General features: G+C 42.8%; 2 protein-coding genes across 4 annotated transcripts in view; one reads left to right on the top strand and one right to left on the bottom strand.

Annotated features, from left to right (window-relative positions):
* Window positions 1–2570: 2570 nt before the first annotated feature.
* On the bottom strand, window positions 2571–7798 carry ubxn2a (UBX domain protein 2A). Its single transcript, XM_061754795.1, has 7 exons — window positions 7655–7798; window positions 7303–7356; window positions 6945–7056; window positions 5923–6032; window positions 5707–5844; window positions 4453–4614; window positions 2571–2833 (listed from the first exon to the last, which is right to left on the bottom strand). Exons 2-7 carry the CDS (start codon window positions 7335–7337, stop codon window positions 2653–2655), a joined length of 738 nt encoding a protein of 245 aa, XP_061610779.1. The 5' UTR covers window positions 7338–7356; window positions 7655–7798; the 3' UTR covers window positions 2571–2652.
* Window positions 7799–11375: 3577 nt separating this feature from the next.
* atad2b (ATPase family AAA domain containing 2B) overlaps window positions 11376–23947 on the top strand; it is a 58633-nt gene continuing 46061 nt past the window's right edge. The window contains exons 1-19 of one of the 3 annotated variants that reach the window (XM_061754873.1): window positions 11376–11589; window positions 14390–14547; window positions 15214–15245; window positions 15333–15480; window positions 16184–16283; window positions 16570–16693; window positions 16771–16914; window positions 16987–17062; window positions 17158–17259; window positions 17520–17631; window positions 17707–17822; window positions 18848–19022; window positions 19113–19201; window positions 19589–19748; window positions 21252–21342; window positions 22507–22815; window positions 22911–23070; window positions 23281–23467; window positions 23545–23730. In XM_061754873.1, coding sequence (XP_061610857.1) covers window positions 11491–11589; window positions 14390–14547; window positions 15214–15245; window positions 15333–15480; window positions 16184–16283; window positions 16570–16693; window positions 16771–16914; window positions 16987–17062; window positions 17158–17259; window positions 17520–17631; window positions 17707–17822; window positions 18848–19022; window positions 19113–19201; window positions 19589–19748; window positions 21252–21342; window positions 22507–22815; window positions 22911–23070; window positions 23281–23467; window positions 23545–23730 — 2568 coding nt within the window. In that variant the 5' untranslated portion in view covers window positions 11376–11490. The remainder of the gene's footprint in view (window positions 11590–14389; window positions 14548–15213; window positions 15246–15332; window positions 15481–16183; window positions 16284–16569; window positions 16694–16770; window positions 16915–16986; window positions 17063–17157; window positions 17260–17519; window positions 17632–17706; window positions 17823–18847; window positions 19023–19112; window positions 19202–19588; window positions 19749–21251; window positions 21343–22506; window positions 22816–22910; window positions 23071–23280; window positions 23468–23544; window positions 23731–23947) is intronic. The other 2 variants (XM_061754874.1, XM_061754875.1) reach the window with 2 other exon arrangements.

Here is a 23947-nt window from a genome sequence, read left to right on the forward strand (position 1 = left end):
GTACTTAAAGAATATGGATCTGCCATAGATATCCAATCATATGGCTCTTGGCACCTGAAGGGTCCATCCATCCATCCATTTTCTGAGCCGCTTCTCCTCACTAGGGTCGCGGGCGTGCTGGAGCCTATCGCAGCTGTCATCGGGCAGGAGGCGGGGTACACCCTGAACTGGTTGCCAGCCAATCGCAGGGCACATAGGAACAAACAACCATTCGCACTCACAGTCATGCCTACGGGCAATTTAGAGTCTCCAATTCATGCATGTTTTTTGGGATGCGGGAGGAAACCGGAGTGCCCGGAGAAAACCCACGCAGGCACGGGGAGAACATGCAAACTCCGCACAGGCGGGGCCGGGGATTGAACCCGGGTCCTCAGAACTGTGAGGCTGACGCTCTAACCAGTCGGCCACCGTGCCGCCCACCTGAAGGGTTGGGTGCGGGTATGGCACTTAGTATCAAAATAGTTGGGCTCTTGATACCCAAGCGGTGGGGTATGGACCTCGGTGTACCTGAACTGCAGGGTACAATGTTTTTTACGCGATTGTTAGATTACGTTGTTATCGGTAGGATATGGGGGCTTGCCATCCAAACGGGAAGGTACAGCCCTTGGTACCCCATATGGTAGGGTTCCAAAAATACGAGTTTTTGCCACATCTGTTGGAGGAGCTAAAATTTCACACACAATCGCAATGTTGATGTTTTAGAATTCTGTCTTCTGGCTCTCCACAGTGGGGCCTCCAGTTGTGACAGCAAGAACACATCACGCCAAAGACCCCCTTAGCCCCAAAACCACACGAGTGATCCTTCCGCCATATGACCCGCATTAACGGGGGTATGCTTTTACTTACGAAATATGTATCACAAAAAAATGTGCGTTTTTCTTTCCCTTTTTCCGAATCTCTCTTCTCCATCGCCCCTTGAGCCCCTTAACCCAAAATTCAGATCGGAATGCTGCAAAGTGCATCAGTGTGAAAGTCTGAAGAATTAGAATGTTCACCACACTGCCGCTGTCCTGACCTTGACCATTCACATCCGCTAATCCCGTCTCGTGCGCACGCTCTTCTGACGGCTTTAAAATATTGACGACGGATAATAGCGTTCGGCCCAGGAGAATGCCGGGAAAAAGGGGGGGTGAGGGGAAGGAGTCCACGCTCACAAGATTCCTCGTTCAAGCAGGGAAACAACCCCCATTCCCATTCCTGCGGGCAGTTTTGATGAAGCCAGACGACGGAACGTCCTCAGGATTCGTCAAACTCGTTCGGCCGATCTCATCACGCGGTAGTGGTCGTCATCTCCTTGGGAAGGAGAACACCCCAAATGTTGCAAAATTTGGAGTGATAATAAATATGCAATGACACAATAGAACAGGAGTTGGGATATAGTAGTATCGTATAGCACCCCTGGGGTGCCAATGTTTTTGGCTAAAACTACATATATAGAGTCATGGCTAAAAACATTGGCACCCCAGTGTTTCTGGCCATGACTGTAGGCAATACAATTTATTAGATAACAACTAAAATTCATATATTCAAGGAGACAGTAGCAGCATGTAGCAAATTTTTAGCATTAATGACGCCATTTGGTACCCAATGATAGGCTATGGCTCTTAGTACCTTTTTGGTAGGGTATAGCAAACGGAAGGATACGGTAGGGTATAGCAAACGGAAGGATACAGATTTTGGTACCCAAACATTAGGGTACTCACTACCTTTGGTATTAGGGTATGCCTATTCGTACTAAAGGGTACAGAACTTGGTACTTGACCTTTAGGGTAAACTATTTGGTTCCAAAATGTTTGGGTGTAATCCTTTGTATCCAAGGGTAGGGTACATGACACCCAAAAGTGTAAGGTCCTTCTTAGTAGCCAAACAGTAGTGTACGGATTTTGGCACCCAATGGTAGGGTACTGCCTTTGGTATAAAAGGGTACGGGTTCAGTGTCTGAACATTCGGGTACAGCTCTTCGCACCCAAGCATTGGAGTAGTTTTTTTGGTATATTACCAAGCGGTAATGTACGGCGCTTGTAGTAGTGTATGGCCCTTTCTACCTAATTGTTATGGTACGGCCCTTGGAAGGCAAAGCTCTGTATTTTGGATATCGTGCTTGGTACCGTAACAAGAGGTTGCTGCGTGGTTGGTAGCCTAACGTTTAGGTATGGCTATAGAAACCTGAAATGCAGGGTCATTTGTTTTTGTACCCAAGGGTACAGTTGTTCGTTTCCAACAATACAATGCTTAAATAACCAAACAGGGTATGGTTCTTGGTACCCGAACTTTAGGGTATGGCTTTTGATACTCAAAAGGTAAGGTATACAAGGTTATGGCGCTTGGTACCCAAACGGTAGGCTATGGCCCTAAACTGTAAGCAGCATGTAGCTAAAAAGGCAAAAAAAGAAAAGCTTTTGAGTTTTACTTTTTTTAAATACATGTATTGGATGGAAAGGATGCAGGCACATAACATGATACATTCAAAAATGAGCAGACGTCTAAAAACCAAGGCAAACATTCAATGTAAACCTCAAAACGCAAGATGTGTCCGGCTTTGAAAAAGTGCATAAAAATGGCGATCACAGTTTGGGAAGACTGTTTTGTTTTGGTGCTGTTTAATATTAGAGTGTATGTAAGTATGTATATCTAAGGTGAACGAAACGTGGATTATGGCGCAAAGGGGGCATGAGTGTTGAGGGGCCGCTGGACGATGACGGCGTTGGCCAAGTCCGCCGCTTCGAGGCTCAGCTCTTTGTCGTGGAGCTCCCGCACGGGAAGCGACGTGGTCAAGACGAAAGGCGGGCAGCTCCTCTGGCAGCGCGACACAAAGTCGTGAACGTCTACGATCCTGAGCAGGGGAAGACGGGAGTTAGGGCGTAAATGGTCGCAAAAGGCACTCGGTCATGTTTGACGCCAAAGCGAGGGAAACGCCCCCTGACGCACAATTTGGAAACCAACTGAGGAAAAAAAATATATTTTATAATCTGACGGAGGAGGAGTTATTTTTATTTTATTTTTATTTTTTCTTAAAAAAAAAATGTAATATGAGGAAAAAAGACGTCATTTTAAAGGAATTAAGTCTAAATATTACGAGAATTAAAAGTCGGCATTTTACAAGAGTAAAAGTCATAGCTGTAATTTTGAATGAAAATAAATTAAAATAGTAATATTATGGGAAAAAAATTTATCAGAATATTATAGATCAGAATAAAATGAAAAATTACGAACTTTATGAAAAAAATGAGAATAGGATGGGGAACAAAACTAACAAGTTAGTCGTAAAATTCATAAGTGAGTCGGTTTTAAGAAACAAGAAAAAAAAAATTGGAGAATAAAAGAGAAAATATTTTCTTTTGTGCGTCACTGATGGCGTAACGGTACACTCGCCTGACTATGGTGCAGGCAGCGTGGGTTCAGTTCCCACTCAGTTACCGTGTGAACGTGAGTGTGAATGGTTGTCCGTATCTATATGTGCCCTGCGACTGACTGGCGACCAGTTCAGGGTGTAGTCTGCCTTTCGCCCGAAGTCAGTTGGGATAGGCTCTAGTGGCCCGCGACCCTAATCAGGATAAGCGGTGTTGAAAATGGATGGATGGATATTTTCTTTGTCGTAACTTTATAAAGCTTCATAATTTTTGGAAAAAAATTTTGAGTTTTAAGAGAATAAATGTCTGGAAAAAAAAGGAAAAAAGTTATTTTCAAAAAAAAAAGTCATAATTTCACTAGAAAAACCTGGAATTCCCCCCCCCCCCCCCCAAAAAGGATTCATTTTCAAAATCTTCCATTTCAAGCGAATAAGAGTCTGAATTATTATGCAGAAAAAAAGTCACGAGAAAAAGAGTTATAATTTAAGGAGAAAAAAGTCTGAATTTCACGAGAATAGGTGATAATATGAGGAAAAATGTAAGGTTATCAGGAAAAAAAACTGTAATACAATGAGGGGGAAAAAAGTCATTTCACGAGAAAAAAAAGGTCCTATTTTTTACAAAAAATGAAGAGTAATTTACAGGGGTTAATTTACTCGTATAATTTTGAAGAATGCTACAATTATTATAAAGTGACCCTGGAACAAGTGATTTCTACTTGCATTATTTCCTTTGGGGGAGGAGTGACAGCTCGTCCTGTGCTTTCTCCCCATTTGAGCGAAGGGGGTCTCTATTATTCATGAGCACCGGTGGTCTCCTGCACACACTGGAGGCTGGCGAAGGTCGGAGGCTCTCTCCATCCTTGAGCTCCTCGCCCCCATTACATAAACGCTGCATCGGGGGTTACGCAACGCATCCCCCTGCTGGGATTTGATAGACGCACTCCATCTCAGATTATGTTTAGCGCGACAGACTAGCATTACATAATCTAAACGAGCAGGAGTCTTTTAGGTCCGGAGATTAAACCAAACTTGCAGATTAACGCTGTTGTTGTTGTTGTTTTTTTTGTGTGTGTTTGTTTGCTAGCGATGTGTATACGCACCGATGCGATAGGTTGAAGCGCTGCACCAGCCTGCGGCCGTCGGCCAACCAGAGCTGCAGTGAGGTGACCGGCAGGGCGTGGTCCAGGGTTACCATGGGGATGGGGGGAGATTCGCCGTCGTCGTGCACCGACGGCGAGCGGGCCACCACTCGGGGCGCCACGCTGCAGCACCGACACAGACCACAGATTAAACGTGTGGCAGATGAAATCTTTATTTTAAAAATGGATGATGACGGTGGGAGTGACGACGTGACCCGCTTAGATTGTTTGGATTGTGAGTGACATCTTGTGGAAAGTAGTAGAATAGCCAAGGGGTGCAAAATGAGAAACCCTCTTTTTATGGAAATACGAATATGAAATATGAAATCGAATTATCGGCCCTGTTAAAGACTAAATTGAATTATTCATAATTTTAAAAAAATAATACAAACAGATTTAGAGAAATAAAATAGAAATGTTTTTAAAGATTTTCAAATTAAAAAATAATCCCTAAAGCATGCATAAAAATATATACACACAAATCTGATTCTGAAGTGTTTATGAAATAAAAAAATGAATACCAGTATTATCAATATCCATCGAATGATGATTTTTGTTATTTTATTTTATTCAGGTCATTTTATTTAGGCCACTTCCATCTTATTAGGATTAATTTATATTGTTTCCTATATGGCGGCACGGTGGGCGACTAGTTAGAGCGTCTGCCTCACAGTTCTGAGGACCGGGGTTCAAATCCCGGCCCCGCCTTTGTGGAGTTTGCATGTACTCCCCTTGCCTGCGTGGGTTTTCTCCGGGCACTCCGGTTTCCTCCCACATCCCAAAAACATGCATGGTAGGTTAATTGACAACTCTAAATTGTCCGTAGGTGTGAATGTGAGTGCGAATGGTTGTTTGTTTGTATGTGCCCTGACATCAAATTCAAGACCTCTGCGTCACGAAATGTGACCGATTTGCGCTCAATATTGTATCGCAATGTTTTGTAATTATGATTTAGTATTCAAATGTATTGATTTTTTGTATTCATTTTAACTTAATTGCTTTTCTTGTTACCTGGTTCGACACAATGTGGCATTTTTAGGACCTTTGGACCTCTGAAAGGCAGATTGAAAGATGAATTGTCATTTTTAAGGATAATGAAGGGCTGGCTCCATTTAGTAAAATCTAATACATGACGTTTTAATGACACCCGGGATTATTATTTACCATCAATCTTACTGTTTTCGCTATAATATAAAGACTTAATCGCCCCCTCACCTGCCGAGCCGGTATCCTCGCCCGCTGAAAGGGTGGAAAACCTTCTTCCTGGGAACGTACTCTTCCTCCGTCAGATCCTCCACGTTGACCTCCAGTTCCTCCTCCTCTGCTCGGCTCTCCCACTCTGCCGGAAGTTCCCTGTATTGAACATCACAACACTCATGAGAATACTAACTTGAAGTTATCTTTAGAAATTGTGCTAATAATGAAACTCGCCCCCTTTTGATGGCATCCAGGAACTCCTGGTTTGCAGGGACTGAGTAGCTGCGGAACTCCTGGTCGTTGACGGTGAAGCCGTCCTTCCAGAGACGCACCACCATCTCCACCTAGTGAAAAACGTGTGCGAGTTGTTTAACAAACTACACGCGTCACAAATGAGAACAAGTCATAGAATTACAAGAATAAAGTCACAATTTTGCTCCACGATAATAGTCGTAAGTCAAAGTAATAATATGATAATGCAGTTGAAATATTACGAGAGAGAAAAATGACAACTGAACCTGCAATTTCACGTGAGAAAAATGAGAATTATGATGGGAAAAAACATTGAATTCAACAAAGGATTACCAGAATAAACGACAATTTTATGAGAATAAAAAGGAAATATAATGAGAACAAAATCACAATTTTCCAACCCTATAAAGCTCTAATACAACAACAAAAAGTACATTTACAGGGGAAAAAAGTAAAAAAATTTAAATAAAAAAAATAAAAAATACAAATTAGAAATATCTTTCAAAATTTGGGAATATTACCACAGTAGAGACTTTTTTTTTTACGACAAGTTCAGAAGAAAACTTCAGAGGAACTATATGAGAAGAAAATTCTACATCTTTTTGGGGGGACAAAAATATTGTAAATTTATGACAAAATAGCTATAATTTTGCGAGAATTAAGAAACCATTCCATTAGTAAAAAAGGATAAATATTGAAAAAACAATCCAACTATTGCAAGGGTAGAGAATCTTAACTTCACGAGGATAAAGTTCAAATATGACCAAGAAAAAGACTTTGATGAGAAAAAAGTGAACATTTTACAAAATACGTATATGAAACACGTTATATTTTTTTTTACGAAAATGAAAATAAAGTTCAGAAGAATTAGACTGCGATATATAATGCAAAAAGTTGTAATACCTGAATAGTAGACTAAAGGAAAAAGTCATATTTATGTGTGTGTGGCCCTTAATCGCTGTATGATTATACAGCAATAATAAATTGAAAAATTCATTACTGACCTTGGATGTTCCCGAGGCGTCATAACAGATCTTCTCCACCTCGTCCAGGAGGTCTTCCACAGAGAAGCTACACCTCATCGGAGCCTCCTCTTCGTTGTCATCGCTGGCAACCCTTTTCGATACAATATTTTATATGAGGCAAAAACTACACTATTAAACTTTAGTGCCATAATTGTGTGATATTATGTTGGACACATAAGTCAAAAGTTTTAAGACAATGTTCCATTCAACAGCATGAGAAAGTGTTTTCAAACTTGGGACTGGTAGTGTATAGTGCCCCACAAAAATAGAATCTCCACAAAATTGGAATCTAACTGTTCCTGTGTTGTGGTTTGACGAAAACAAGCGTTTTCCTTACCAATTGTCATCATCCTCGGTGTCATTGTGTATCATGTCGTCTTGCCTTGTCCATCTGAAAACAAAAAGCATACAAGACAAGCATCAAGGAAGGCTATTTAGAACACATTTAAGTGACTTTAATGCGTCATTTATCTTGTCTTGGGACAGTATTTTTAACGGGTTTCAACATTTCTCAACGATGAATGTTTTAAAAAGGTCTATAATAGTATTGATGAACATCGTAGGTTATCATTGATAACGAACGTGGGCGAGAGTGACGCAACAAAATCAACACGGCACTGTAAAGATTTAACTAACGTCAACAAAACAACATTTTAAGAAAAGGTAACTAAGGTAAAATAATAATTTACCAGTATGTGTGTGTGTTTTAACGGCAAATCCGCGGCTAAAACATCTGCAGGTGACTGGATTAATTTACGGCAGCAGCTCTCTGACGCATCCGCCGGAAATTGGCCGGTCGTGTCGCAATGAGGTTTGTTTTCTGTTCATCTGGTGTCAAACGCTTGGAAGCTCAAGATACATAGTGAGATGAAACGAGCTTTTTATGTCATATAATTGTTTACAAAAAAAAATTAGGAATATAAGTAAAGGTTCAGAATGTAAATAATGGGTACAACAATTGAAAGAGATGCAATTTTTGAACGATTAACATGGTGCAAATGACACTCTCGACTAATTGCCAGTTATGAACCTTTAATTGTATTGCTGTTTTATCATTGCCCAATACAATAAACAACCATTGCAGTTTACAGTAGTGTAGTATGCATGATTGACAACTGTTATAGATGAGATAGATAGATAGATAGATAGATAGATAGATAGATAGATAGATAGATAGATAGATAGATAGATAGATAGATAGATAGATAATCAAAAAACCATCAAAACAAGTCAGTAATCATCACTTGACATCATTCTAAAGAGAGAACGAGAGACACATAAAAAAATGCAAGACAAAGAGACTTACCACTTAACATTGTCTTAAAGAGAGACATATTGTATGCAAAGGGAGAAAGACATAAAAACGAACACAAAATGGGTATACACAAATGCAAGATGGGAGAAAGAGAGAAAAAAACAATGAAAAAAGCCATTATTTACTTAATGTAATTGTGTATTTTAATCCCCTACAAGAGTGTAACCATAAATAATGACATAACATTTTGAGTTGTCACTTGATTATCGGGCCATCCTGTACTGAAATAAGAGAGACACACCAAGTGAGAGGGAGTTTTTTTTTTTTTTTGTATCGCTTTATCAGAAGTATTTGCTAGCAACAGTATGGTTTCATGCCTAGAAAGAGTACCACAGATGCATTATTTGCCTTGAGGATGTTGATGGAGAAGTACAGAGAAGGTCAGAAGGAGCTACATTGTGTCTTTGTAGATCTAGAGAAAGCCTATGACAGAGTACCCAGAGAGGAACTGTGGTACTGCATGCGGAAGTCTGGAGTGGCAGAGAAGTATGTTAGAATAATGCAGGACATGTATGAGGGCAGCAGAACAGACAAATTTAAGGTGGAGGTGGGACTGCATCAGGGATCAGCCCTGAGCCCCTTCCTGTTTGCAGTGGTGATGGATAGGCTGACAGATGAAGTTAAACTGGAATCCCTGTGGACCTTGATGTTTGCAGATGACATTGTGATCTGCAGTGAAAGCAGGGAGCAGGTGGAGGAACGGTTAGAAAGATGGCGGCATGGACTGGAAAGCAGAGGAATGAAGATTAGCCAAATCAAAACCGAATATATGTGCATGAATGAGAGGGGTGGTGGGGAAAGAGTGAGGCTACAGGGAGAAGAGATAACAAGGGTGGAGGACTTTAAATACTTGTTGTCAACCGTCTAGAGCAATGGTGAGTGTGATCAGGAAGTGAAGAAACAGGTCCAAGCAGGTTGGAACGGGTGGAGGAAGGTGTCAGGTGTGTTATGTGACAGAAGTATGTCTGCTAGGATGAAGGGCAAAGTTTATAAAACAGTGGTGAGGCCAGCCATGATGTACGGAATAGAGACAGTGGCACTGAAGAGACAACAGGAAGCAGAGCTGGAGGTGGCGGAAATGAAGATGTTGAGGTTCGCTCTCGGAGTGACCAGGTTGGATAAAATTAGGAATGAGCTCATCAGAGGGACAGCCGAGGTTCGATGTTTTGGAGACAAAGTTAGAGAGAGCAGACTTCGATGGTTTGGACACGTCCAGAGGCGAAATATTGAGTATATTGGTAGAAGGATGATGAGGATGGAGCTGCCAGGCAAGAGAACGAGAGGAAGACCAAAGAGAAGGTTGATGGATGTCGTGAGGGAAGACATGAGGGCAGTTGGTGTTCAAGAGGAGGATGCAGGAAATAGGCTTACATGGAAAAGGATGACGCACTGTGGCGACCCCTAAAGGGACAAACCGAAAGGAAAAGAAGAAGACCCTCTCTAAGAAAGCTTCCTGAGTTACCACTTCATCATCATAAAGAAGTACATAATGTACAGATAGAAAGGGAGCGAGGCAGATTACACAACAGGAGTAGAAAGAGAAAAAATGAAAGTTTAATGATTAAATGATAATAAAACTTCTTGAGTTACCGCTTGACATCATCATAAAGAGAGACATAATGTACAGACACAAAGAAAGGGAGAGAGACAGAAACACTAAAAAGGGGGAGGGAGGAAACGCAAAACAAAAAAAGTCAGTGTCATAGTACAACGCTTTAGAGCACATCATTGTTGCAGCGTGGAAAAGCGCCACGGCAACACGGTGGGATATAGTTGTTCATTTGTATAGCTCGTAATTACAAGAGTCTCGAAGGATTTCGCAGGCCAACATTTCACAATGATCAATGACATATCTGGTCTAAACCTCCTATCACAGCAAGGGTAAAAAAAACAAAAACAAAGAAAAAAACCAAAACACATTTGGGAGAGAAACATGAAAGCTTGAAAAGGGATCCCAGATGAAGGGATCACCCTTTCAGGATGACAAAGCCGCAATGAATTCTGAGCTGTAAAATCAAAATCAGAATCATCTTTATTTGCCAAGTATGTCAAAAACACGCAAGGAATTTGTCTCCGGTTCGTTAGGGCCGCTCTACTAGTACGACAACAGTCAATTGACTGTGAATACTTTTGAGACATAGAAACATAAAAACACAGTCACTGAGCAATAAAAGGTTACCACTAATGTGGTAATGCTGATACTTTTTTTGTTTTTTGGACAATTGTGCAAATGATGCAGAGTTCTCCAGCAATTCTGAGCAGTTTGAAATGACTAATAGAACAATAGTCTGGTACAGTGACCATTCTGCAAATGGCGCAGACACTTCAAGAAATGTATGCAGTTTAAAGTGACTAGTAGTGCGATAATCTGGAACAATGTAAATTGTGCAAATGGTGCAGATACTTCTCAAGCACATGAGTGGCCAGTATTGGCCAACAACAGATATGTAAGTAGTGCAGAGTGGCGAGACTGTGAGTGCACAAATAATGTATAATTGGTTATCATGATATCAGTGTTAGTTATTATGCGAGTCCATTTAATAAAGCTCTTTTTAGCTCTCAGAGTCACTAAAAGACCAGCATGTAAACTCCAGCTTTAATTGGATATATTTTCAAACATGTAGTTATGTTTAGTCGTAATAAAGATGCTAGACGAAGCAGCATCCGTTTTTTCCCAAGCTCGTAGCAGCGGTATTTGATTGACAGGAGACAGGTAAACGGGACAGTGGTTTCTGGGCATTCACCGGACACACCCACAGCGTCTGAGAGCGGAGATAATGGCTTTATTTATCTTTAAAAAAAAAAAAAAAAATTATGATTTTGAAATCTCATTTTATATGTACTTGCCGATTGTTTTAATCACTCAAATTTGGCAGGGTTGTTAACAACACTCTTCACTGTGCTGTGTCAAATTCATTCATTCATCTTCCGTTCCGCTTAGAAGACACTTATTTTCACTTTAGAGGGACTTGAAAGACATTAAATTGACATCATCCGAAAGAGAAACATAGTGTCCTGTACAGACAGAAAGAAAGGGAGAGAGAGAGATAAAACACAGAAGAGGGAGAGAGAGAGAGAGCAAGTGAGCTAGCGAGCGAGCGAGAGAGAGAGAGAGAGCGAGAGAGAGAGAGAGAGAAATGGCGCCTCGGTGCTGTGCTCTTTGAGCCAGTGTTTGGAGCCGGTTTGGAAGCCTTTCGAGCGAGACTCAACATGGTGAACACTCGTAACAGCTCGCGGCCGGGCAGCGGCCACTTCATCTCCTCCAGGACCCGCTCGTCGTCGAGGAACGAGCGCAACTCCGACGAACATGTAAGCCGGTTTCCTCTTTTTTAATTTTTTATTTTTTTCCCCTTCTCCCTCTCTCTCCCCCCGGAGAGCTAGCACAGCCGCCGCCGCTAGTTGTAGTTGTAGCCGTGGCCTGGGAGGGAGCCACTCTCGCGTCGTTCCCCGGCGATATGACACCAGGGCCGGGCTTGACACCTGCCGGGCTACGGTGACACACAAGCGAACACCAAGACCCCGTGGTCCGTACGCCTGTCATTAACAGCGAGCCTCATTAAAACGCGTTCGAAGCGGAGGCTAGTCACGTTAGCTGGTAGCTTCAAGTTGAGTTCCCTTTGTGTTTGGCAGTTGGACCCGGGTGACTTCGCCTCGCGTTTGCCCGCCCGGTTGGACCCCTCGCGCGAACCCCACCACGGGCTTTGTTGGACGGGTCTCACCACTGACACGCGTAACCCTTTGTGGAAGCATTGAACACTTTTATGTGGGGGTTAAAGCGCGAGCGGAGTTGGAGCTAAGACTAGCCCGGCAGGTTAGCCTTGTTGTGGGGGAAGGGATCACAACAGTTGGCTGGCTCGCGTCCCGTATAGACCAAGTCTGAACTTGGCGAACTTTACGGTGGTAATACTATAGATTAGCATTATTGGACAATAAACCCTTTTAATTTAATGCTAGTAAAAATGATCAAATAAATTCAGTCGAGCTTTAGTTCAATTCTGTGACCTCAAAGCTGACTGGCAGCCTTTTTGTGTCACAATGTAAAGAGAACAGAGGGAGAGAGAACACCAAGTAGTCTGCACAAATCAGGAGTTACCACTTGACATCATAAAGAGAGACATAATGTACAGCCAGAATGATTGTGACATAGAAACATCAGAGGCGAAAGGGGAAATAACAATGAAAGACAAGAGGACACTGAATCTAAACAACAACAAACCTTATCGAGTTACCACTTGACCTCATCCTCCAGAAAGGAAAAGAAGGCAGACATAGAAACACTCACACAAGAGAGATAATGAAACAATGAAAAAAGACTGGAAACAATTACTCAACTTTCTCAGTTATCACTTGACATCATGAAGACTGTCATACTGCACAGACAGAATGAGTGACAGAGACACAAAAGGGGAGACAGAAAAAACAAAGACAAGTGAAATGTTAAACAAAACTGAGTTACCATTTGACATCCTCCTACATAGAGACATACTCTACAGAAAGAAAGAGGAAGAAACACACGCGAGAATCATAATTAGGGTTGCATGGTATAACGGTACTAAAGAAGTATTGCAATACCTCGCCACCAAAATCAGTACAATATCAAGTCTTTGTGGTACAATTCCCCCCTAGCTGCTTTGTGCATTACAACAGATAATGAGCAATTCTCCAAATAAGAGTACGGTGCTTGCTTCAAGTGGTTTGTCACTCCCAGTTGAAGTTGACTGTAAAGCTAACACGTAAAACAGGGGATTAAATAATGAAAGTGCGCTAGCTTCATGATAACATAATGCAAAATGTGCACATCTGCATGTATCACTTTTAAACCAACAGAACATAAAAATAGCTTCAATAATTGTAAGAATAACATGACTATCTGTACAGAAAAAAACAACAGTAAACTCAAAATATATAAAGAGAAATGTGCAAGGGATAGAATTTTGATTGACAGAAAAAGGTCGTAAAGAAAAAGAAAAGAAAGCACCCTAGAGACTTGGGTCAGCAATACTTTCCGTGGCTCGATGACAGTTGGCAAAAGTGAAGTCAAATTCATTTACAAACAAACAGTACTGTACTTTCCTGTGTCTTCATCTGTCCCTGACCCATGACATTCCACAAAGTGTAAGAGGAAAGGTGGTATAAAGGTTAGGAGATTTGACTTTCCAAAGAGGCCTATAGAAACACACTCAAGAGGGTGAGATAGAAAGAAAAAGTCTTAATAGTAAACAAATACACAACTTCCTGTGTTACCACTTGACATTATCCTAAAAAGAGACATACTGTACACCCAGACACAATGATTATCCAGTTGGAGACCCATGGCCTACGGGCTGCGACAGAGACCAAACTTTTGGACACTAGGCAGCACATTACTCTCCAGAATGCCTTGATAGTATTGCGATTTCTTTGTACCCTGAACAGATTAAAGACAGCCTGTGCCAGATGTAGAAAAGCAGCCCCTGAACAAAAAGAGCTGAAACTTGCGGTCTGGAGAAGGCCCCCTTCAAACTTGACAACTGGAGCGGTTTGCTCACGGGGAGTGGACCAAGATACCTGTTGACAGGGGCAGAAGTCTCATTTGAGAGTTACAGAAATTGTGATTGCCTCAAAGGGTTTATGCAAGGTTGTGCAACAAAATCATCGTCAATCATTTTTCCTGTCATTAGTAGTAGAAAGAGAGACAGAAAAACACGAGAGAGCAAGTGAAAAAACACTTGTGGTGCGTTCTGACTTAAGTACAAATTCGGGTTACTTCGCCACTGTAGGAACGGAACTCTCGTAAACTGGGGAGCCCTGTATCAAATAAACAGTTCTCAAAATGGTTTCACAATTGCTTTTTTTTTTTTTTTTTTTCACCCTTCAACAGCTATGGTTGTCATGTTGTTCACGCCTATAACTAAATGTAAGATCAAATCTGAAAGCGAGAAATGTTTGAATTTCTGACCTAGTTTGCTGGGTGGCGTAAGAATATGTGGTCACGTGGTGCAAGAAGGCACTCTGTTACAGCTGTACTTAATGTTTTTCATTGAATTGTTTTATGTTTATGGCAAACTAGTGTCAAAGGGCAATTTTTTTCCCTCACCGTTTTGTTAACGTCATTGTCGTACTGGACCAGAAGGAGATGAGTAGTGACGTGAGCAGTCCGCGGCTCAGCCCGCCTGCCAAGCGTCCCCACAGGGAGATGACGTCGGAGCCCAGCTCCAGCGACACTTCGCCCTCGCCCCAGACCAAAGGCCAGAGGGTTAGCTGGGACATTCCCACCTACCGCACCAGGTCAGCCTGCTTAATGTTATCTTACTGTGTTACTGTGTGTAGCAACTCCTACACGACTCACAAAAAGTTAGGGATATACGTCCTTTGGGTGAAATTTCAGGATGAACCTAAAATGCACAGTAACCTTGACAGGTGAACTTAATTTGACCTTTTCTAAACCTTGGAATGCACATGTCCAGCTGTTCATGGCAAATGTTTCAGTACCTTCTTCATAACTTACTCTTCTCTTACAAGGAGCTGAATGTCAAAAATCACCTCAGGAGTTTGATCCATGAATTGACTCCATACATTTCCAAGGACGTCCTCTTGTATGCCTTTCTGTCACTCTTCCAGTCTCCGTGTGTCTGTTGCGACCTGAGTGATGACACTTTAAGTTTAGTGGCCACTTCCTCTTTGAAGCCTCGAAATGGTGACGTACTGTTGATCAATTAATAAGTCTTGATCTCATAAATGTCAAAATGTGAACAGCATGATAAAAAGGACCGTTTAAATACTAATTTTAATTGGACCAGGAAATGTACTGGTCCATTCATGGATCAAACACCTGTTCTGGATTATGCCGTTTAGATGTTTCACACCTAAGCACAATATCCCTAACCTTTTGTGAGTATTGCACCATCAAATCAGTGCAGCAAGCCTAAAACAAATCTTGTTTATCATTTCTAGGTTGTCATCTCGTATCATGCAAAACGGGCACGGTAATATCACACGGGGCATTAAACCTAAAAACACAACACCAGAGAGAGAATTTCTTATTTAATTGGTTTTCTGTTTTGCGTATACAGGCCACATGGGCCACCGGAAGGAGGAGCTGGGCCAGGGCGACCACTCGCGCATGAACGGCCACGTGGAGCTGAAGAGGAGTTGCCGTGTGAGGAAGAGCCAGTTTGCACACCTCAACCAGAGCCTGCTGTTTGACCAGCTGGTCAACAGGTAAGCGGTCTGGCGTCCTCATTTTGCTCTTGCCAATCAGCGAACCAATATATACGGACCCATGTCTCATTTTGGGTCCACTTTCGGACCCTTCTATCCTGAAGATTAACTTGAGACTAATTTTGACACGCAACAATCACATAGCATAGTGTGTTTATAGGTGTACAAGCATACGTCTGTGTGTGTTTCGCATACACATCCATCCATTTTCTATAGCGCTTGTCCTCATTGGGAGCGCATCCCAGCTGATTTTGGGTCAGAGGAAGCCAATTACTGGGCACATTGAGACAAACAAGCATTCACACTTGCATTGACACCTGTAAAAAAAATTAAGATTCTTCAATTAAGTCGACATACATGTTTTTGGGAATGTGTGCGGCGAAGTACACAAACAAAAACCCACACAATCACGGAGAAAAAATGCCAACTTGACACAGGATTCAAACCTGGGACCTCTCGATTGTGAGGCAGACGTTTTAGCCACTACTACACCTTGCTGCCATTACCTTGCTGTTGATATTTTGCGTATTCTCAGTCCCCCCTTCTTGGTTTGTAACTTCCACCATTTCAGTCCAAGCTGCTATGAAACTTTCCAATTCCCAAGACAAGTACCTAAAGACTTGGTCTTGGCTAACTCAGGCCTCCAAGAATCTCCCTCGTCCTAGCCTTCAGTCCATCACGTTGTTGTTTGATATTTGTGCAGCACTGCTGAGGCTGTCCTTCAGGAGATGGACAACATCAGCAGCATCAGGCAGAACCGTGAGGTGGAGCGTCTCCGCATGTGGACCAGAGACACAGAGGAGGTACAGGTTTTAAAAAAAAAAAAAAAAAAAAAAAAAAGCCGGCCTTTTCCCTAAAGTTCTAGATCAGTGATTCTCAAAAATGTGGTACAAGTACCACTGGTGGTGTGCGACCACCCTCTAGTGGTACGTGAAAGAATCACTGCACAAGTACAGTTTAGTTGTTTTGAACTTTGAATTTGAATTCAATTCTGTTGCTTATTATAGTGGTGACTTGAAGAGCATTTGTTTTTTTTCAACCACTGTTCTAGAACAAACAGTCAGTCACTGTGAACCGATTTTCTTTCAGGAAAACATGGACATGTACTCTCGGGTGAAGCGGAGGAAGTCCATGCGCCGCAACACGTTCAGCCTGCCCGCGCACCACAAAGTCATGAGTAAAACGCAGGAGGAAGAGGAGGAAGGCACAGAAGGTAAGTTCCTGACTCACGCAGGCAGATCTTTATTAATCGGCCGAGTCATGATGGGAACATGTTTTGAAAATGAGCAGAATCTCACGGGGAGGAAGAGGAGGAGGACGCCGAGGATGAGGATGACGAAGGGGATGAAGCGGAGGAAGCGGGGGAGGGAAATGACAGGCCGTACAACCTGAGGCAGCGCAAGACTGTGCAAAGATACGAGGCACCCCCGATTGGTAGCCAACACGCTTTTCATTGCGGCTTTTTTTCCGTAAAGGAAAGGAATCAATCTCATTTTGTGTCCTTAGAACCAGTGAACAGGAAGCAAAGCAACCCCACACTCTTTGACACCCACAGATCGCCAGCAAGAAGAAGCCATATACGGTGAGTGAGTGGTGCTAAATGCTATGTTAGCTTCCCTTAACAATTAAAACCCAACTTAATGACTTTAGTTGCACTTTTTTTTTTTTTTTTTTAAGAATAAAGAAACACGCCATCCACAGCAGCGACACAACCTCGTCCTCTGATGAGGAGCGCTTTGAGAGGAGGAAAAGCAAGAGCATGACTCGGGCCAGGAACAGGTGAGATGCTCAGATCTTTTGTCTTGTTCTGGTTTCCATGTGAGGTTTGGATTTTGAGTGCCAAATTTGGTCCAGAAAAACATGAATACCAGAACCAACTGAAAAAGGGAAGGCAAGTTGAGACAAAGCTCAGGGTTAGTGTTAGTATTTTTTGCATTTTCACTGTATATTTTTTTGGTTATCAGTTATGAGAACTAAAAGAAAAATGCATTAAAATACTCGTCAAAAGGACTCTGTGGACCAACGACTTTATCTCGCAGATGTCTGCCCATGAACTTGACGGCGGAGGACTTGGCGAGCGGCGTCCTGCGTGATAGGACAAAAGTGGGTGCTAGTCTGGCTGATGTGGACCCCATGAACCTCGACACCTCAGTGAGTCGAGTCATCTCCCACATGAGACGGCGGTTGTGGTTGTCATTTTCTAAAAAATGGCATGCTCTCCTTCAGGTGAGATTCGACCAGGTGGGTGGCCTCGGGAATCACATCCAGTCCCTGAAGGAGATGGTGGTGTTCCCGCTTCTTTATCCTGAGGTCTTTGAGAGATTCAAGATTCAACCTCCACGGTCAGTAGCTTTTTTGTTGTTGTTGTAGATAAACCATTTTTCCATAAATTTATTTCCAGGAAGTTGACTACTTTATTGACCCCGAAGTGAATTATGGAAATAACTACCGAGTAAATTCTGGCCTTTCCTCAACTAAAGATGTAGGGTTGCATCTATTGGGGGAGGCCTTTATTTGTCCAAATGCATTATTGTATTCAATAACTCCACTTTTATGGTAAAGGAACAAACAAATGGCGTAACTCCCTGAAACATAAGCACGGCACGCACACCACACTGTGGAGCAACCACACGTCAGTCATTAGATTGCCTTTGTTACTGTACTCGCTGAAGCCTCCACACTTTTGTTTCATTGGAGAGAATTCTCTCATTAGGTGCTAATGGTTTTGTTTGCCACGGAGTTCAAATTGCCCCACCGATGAACTCATTAAGATAATCATCAATACTGTGGACTTAAAAGTCTCTGCACTTTGTTTTATTTGACTGTTTCCTGCCTTGCCTAGATGCTGCTGTTTTGGTTAGCAACAGAGTGGAAATGGCTCAGCAGTTAACTCTTACTGATAGTGTCAAAAAAGAGATATTTACAGTCTGCCTTTTTTTTTTTTTTTCTTCACTGATTGGAGAATTGAGGTGTTTATTTGAGGCATTTCTTCAATGAAGGCCAGTGGTCCCCAACCATTTGTCCGGGTGTCATTTGGTACGGGGCCACGCAGACTGAAAAAAATGTAATGCTTTATTTTTTTTGCGGCGCGGGAGCTGGGCCACTTCCCACCTTATCACGTCGATGATCATCTTCCGATCGGGACACTCTATCGCCTCCCAACGACCCCGGTTGCTGTTCCGGGAATAATATGTACTTGGCATGAACCTGTCTGTGGCCGAAAACAGGTTGGGGACCACTGAATTAGGGTTCTGTGTCTATTACAGAATGGTCACTATTTGAGGAAAATACTCATTGGCTTGAAAACACTCCTGATTTTCCATAATTGTGCTCTAACTGAAAGTACTAATTGATGTCCTCTTTGTAGGGGGTGTTTATTTTATGGCCCGCCAGGGACAGGCAAGACCCTGGTGGCCCGGGCCCTGGCCAATGAGTGCAGCCAGGGTGAGCGCAAGGTTTCCTTCTTCATGCGCAAAGGCGCCGACTGCCTCAGCAAGTGGGTTGGCGAATCGGAGCGCCAGCTGCGCCTCCTCTTTGACCAGGCGAGTCACATTTGTCACTCTTCAAAGAGGTTGATACCGTAGCTAGAGGGTTAGAGATTTTAAGTGTTGTTTATGATTACTCCTGATCAGGCGTACATGATGAGGCCATCCATCATCTTTTTTGACGAGATCGATGGCTTGGCTCCAGTTCGCTCCAGTAGGCAGGACCAGATACACAGGTAAAACAACATTATTTTAGGGTCCTTACAGAAACTGAAAGAGATTCTTTGGCTTGACCTAACACTGCATAGTTTTTTTTTTGTGGAATAAAAGAAAACAATACATGCCAGTAGCAAGATAACTTCAAATTGGAATCGGGGTGAATTTGGTGTAATATACTATGTTAGAGGTGTATTCCACATTAAATATGGTTTATTGAACGTTAAAATGTATGTGTTAAATATAATATATATATATATATATGTATATAATATAAATATATAAAAATCGGATATGGGCAATATATGGGCACTTGACACTAGGACCTGCAGTGTAAATTCAGCCTTTCAATAATTTTTTTTTCTGCTCTCTAATTACTGATTCACACTCGTCTTTGTCTTTTTTAGTTCCATTGTGTCCACTCTGCTGGCCTTGATGGACGGCCTGGACAGCCGCGGGGAGATAGTGGTCATCGGTGCTACCAACAGACTTGACTCTATCGACCCGGCGCTGCGGAGGCCTGGCCGTTTCGACCGGGAGTTTCTGTTCAATCTCCCCGGCAAGAGGGTGAGACATGCTGTACTGGTGTTATGAGCCGGAACTTGATGCTAATCATACCCTGCCAAAAATGTGTTTTTTTTGTCTCCCTTAAGGGCACTTAAATGAGATTTGTACAGGGACGCCTCAGGCAGTTAGGACTCTCCTGTTTTTTGGGGGGGACTTTAAATCCGCACATTTTTAAAAGCAAGAATACATTGTCTGTGCCAGTACTAATAAAAACATGGTGCTGTGATCAATGTTGTGTCCATGGAATAAGAATGACCCTAAATAGAATAATTTATCACTGTATTGGGGGAGCAGCTTTCAGCTTTATGTGAGGTAAATTTAAATGCTTGCATAGATTTATAGAAATATTGTTGCATATTCTAATTATTGTGAGAAATCATTAACATGATCAGTCTTCATAGAAATAATAAAAATAACAGGTAATCTGAGCAAATTGTTGCGTCAGAAGCGTGCGCATGAACCCAAGTAGTAGCTCTCAGTTTTAAAAAGGTTGATGACCCCTGATCTGAGCATTGCAGACGGTTGCACCAGCGAGCTTGTAACGATTTAAAAACATGGCTCTCGTGCAAATAAAGGGCCTCCTCGACACATTCAAATTCATCTTTGCTGTCTGAATCGCACAATATTGAAACTTTAGTCAAGTTGGCCTCTCCTATCCACAGTGTGATGAAAGACGATGAAAAGGTTTGTGTTCACAATAGCGAGCATACTGTGCTTGCTTTTTGATGTCTGCCTATCAAAGCGGAGTCCTCCGTGGGTGATGCACCAGGCTCACGTCGGTGATGCTCACCGTGTGCAGCTGTCAGTTTCAAAATAAGAGCTCGAGTGAACCTCCGTGTGTTTAGTTGTGATGAATCTCTGCCATTGCTGCGTTTTTGTATCCCCGGCGTCTTATTCAACATGCTAGCCAACCTCTCGTAACTCCCGTCAGCTACCAGAGAATTTTATCGTTTCCTCATTACATTTGTTGTGGAAAAAATTACTTCCCCTTATACAGAGAATACCTGTAACAAATGTTTTGTAGCCAGTGGTTGCACTCCCCCTCCCCCCCCCATCGTTGCAAAGAGGTCAGGTAGTAGTCTCATGATATCTGGCCCCAAGGAGGTCCCAAACAGATCCTTATATCTCTGCCCACTTTCAAATAGAATACAACAATAAACATACAACAGAGAGAGACAGCCATATGGATGTAGACATAGAAACAGTGCGGGAGGATACAGCATTGTACATATGAGGTTTTAACACCAAAAGCAAGTTATCCTCTCGCCTTCCTGCACTACGTTAGGATTTTCACACTTTACCAGGTGCTGCCAGGTTTTAAGCCAGATATGGGAGTCAATTAGTTATAATAAAATAAAAAGTTTGTCTTACCTATGTTCCACAAAGACTTTAGGGCCAAGGAGTATAACTGAAATTGTACTATAAAAAGTTGTACAATTTAGCATCACACCATCATGCTGATGTTGCTTGCTTTTTTTTCTTTTTTTTTCCTTCTTTGTACAGGCCAGAAAGCACATCTTGCAAATCCACACACGGGATTGGAACCCCAAGTTGTCTGAGCCATTTGTAGATGAACTTGCAGAAAAATGTGTCGGTAAGAAACCCCGGCAACCACTCATGCAATTACTTTCTTCGCCATAGGAAATCATCCATCCATCAATTCTCTGTACCGTCACGGGTGTGCTGGAGCCTATCCCAGCTGGCTTTGGACAAGAGGCGGGGTACACCCTGAACTGGTCGCCAGCCAATTGGAAGGCACATTTAGACAAACAACCATTCACACACATTCACACCTAAAAACAATTTAGTTTCATTTGAACCTACCCATGCATGTTTTTGGAATGTGGGAGCAAATCGGAGTACCTGTAGAAAACACACACAGGCACAGATATAGCATGCAAACTCCACACAGGAGAAGGGTGGAGCCTGGTGTTGAACCCATGACCTCGGAATTGTTCAGCCAACATTCAAAATAATGGAAATAAAAATAAATCCACAGTTACATAGACGGTCAAACCTTTAACTATGCAGGTGTTTTAAGTAATATTTTAACATTTTTAACTGTCCCATAAGTGCAAAAAGGCACTAACCGTTGTTAAAATACAATGAATCGCTCTCAAGCTGCAAGTCTTGTGTTCTTTGGCTTATTGTCACTACAAAAGCAAGTGAGCAAATCTGGTGTGTTTTCAGCATGTTTTTTTTGGTTTTTTTTAGAGGACCAGTGATTGCACCGAAGAAGAATACAATGACCCTTGAGTAACATTTCCGGTTTGCACCGAAGAAGAATACAATGACCCTTGAGTAACATTTCTGGATTTTTTTATGATCATTAAAAAAAATTTTCATTGCCACCATCACTGCCAACTGGTGTGGGGGGGGGAAAGCCAAAGGAAAACCAAAACACACTACTGGCACTAATCCTAGATGCTCGTTGAGCTGAAGAACAAAATTTTTTCTTTGGCTTTTGTTTGCTAGTACAGAAGCCAGTGATGGAAAAATGGGAAGATATTAAAACTGGAAATGTCACTTATTGCATTGTAGCAGTAGAATAACAAGTAAATTAACTTGAATTTTGTCACTGTATTGAGTCCTATTTTATTGAGCAGCTAGAACGTAGGTGTGTTTATTGCGTTCCTCTAGGCTACAGCTACGCCCAAAATAACATTTCTGGATTCATGGTCATTTTATGAACCTTTTTTTGAATTAAGTTTTTTTACTATTAAAACAAGTCTTAAGCGTCAGTGTTTTCTTATTCCAGGCTACTGTGGTGCTGACGTCAAAGCACTTTGCACAGAGGCGGCACTGGTGGCGCTGCGCCGTCGCTACCCACAGATCTACGGCAGCAGTGTCAAGCTGAAGCTGGATGTGGCCTCCATCGTGCTGGGGCCTGCCGACTTCTGCCAGGCCATGAAGGCCATCGTGCCGGCCTCCCAGAGGGCCCTGGCACCCCCGGGGCGAGCGCTGTCGCCCATCCTCAGGCCCCTGCTGGCTGGCGCCTTCTCCTTGGTGCTTAACGCTCTCCTTAGAGTCTTTCCCCACGCTCAGTGTGCTGAGAGGGACACACACGGTAAGCAGAATTCTGACATTAACGTTTATTTATAATACAGTATATATATATATATATATATATACATACATATATACATACACGTGTGTGTGTAGTAGGCGGTGACAATCAACTGCTCGAAGAGGACCTGTACAGTGATGACGACAACGAGGACAGTGCCACTTCCATCTACGAAATCCAGCCTGCCTTGTGCCCCATCAGTCCGTCACCGTCTTCTGACTCCGCCATGCGTCGGCCCTTCATTCATTGCTCATTGTGAGTCCCAAGTTCACCAGACAAAACGTCCATCCATCATCCGTCGCATTTTTTGTCAGCCAAGGCAGGACTCTTTCCCTTCGGTATCCGCCTTGAATAGGAGACGTTTACTGTATCCGTGGATTGCGGTGATATTAGAACAGCGCCATGTGATGGATCTGAACGGTCTTCACCGTGAGAGGCCTGATTAATGAATTTTCCTTCCTGTAGTTCCCCCCATCAGCAACCCACAGCGTACCGGCCCCGTCTGCTCCTGGCCGGCTCCCAGGGCTCGGGACAGAGTTCCCACTTGGCCCCTGCCTTGCTGCACCACCTGGACAAGCTGCCAGTGCACCGCCTGGACTTGCCCACCCTCTACTCCATTAGCGCCAAAACGCCAGAGGAGTCCTGTGCTCAGGTAACGGACACATACACACATAAGCAAGAAAATTCCCCGATTGAAGCCTTGATTTGTTTTTTTAACCGTACTCTCAGGTTTTCCGCGAGGCCTGCCGGAGTGTGCCCAGCGTGGTGTTTGTGCCACACATCTCCGAGTGGTGGGAGACGGTGAGCGACACGTTGAAGAGCACCTTCCTCACCTTGCTGCTGGACGTGCCCTCCTTCTGCCCCGTCCTCATCCTCGCCACTGCCGAGATGTCCTACTCACGGCTCTCTGAAGAGGTCAGAACATGGCAAAATTTACCCGGCCACATCAGATTGCAAGCAATTTGTCCAAGAGAGACATGTCACTGCATTTTTAGAAATGGAGGTTGCCAGGTACATCTGGCTCTTTTCCGCCGCATTCGCCTTTAGTATCAGAAGTAGGATCATGGCTGTGTGTAAGGGTATTCTGCAATGATAAGATCTGGGAGTGAAGTTTTTAAACTTAACACACATT

The sequence above is a fragment of the Phyllopteryx taeniolatus genome, chromosome 18, assembly GCF_024500385.1.
Source record: "Phyllopteryx taeniolatus isolate TA_2022b chromosome 18, UOR_Ptae_1.2, whole genome shotgun sequence".
Lineage (NCBI taxonomy): Eukaryota > Metazoa > Chordata > Actinopteri > Syngnathiformes > Syngnathidae > Phyllopteryx > Phyllopteryx taeniolatus.

What these genes read in the sequence shown, in the direction of transcription:
- ubxn2a (XM_061754795.1), bottom strand. Translation starts at nt 7,337, where the DNA reads ATGATACACAATGACACCGAGGATGATGACAATTG. An exon ending in ACCGAGGATGATGACAATTG is followed by an intron (nt 7,057 to 7,302) that starts GTAAGGAAAACG and finishes TGTATCGAAAAG; the next exon opens with GGTTGCCAGCGATGACAACG. An exon ending in ACGCCTCGGGAACATCCAAG is followed by an intron (nt 6,033 to 6,944) that starts GTCAGTAATGAA and finishes GTTTTTCACTAG; the next exon opens with GTGGAGATGGTGGTGCGTCT.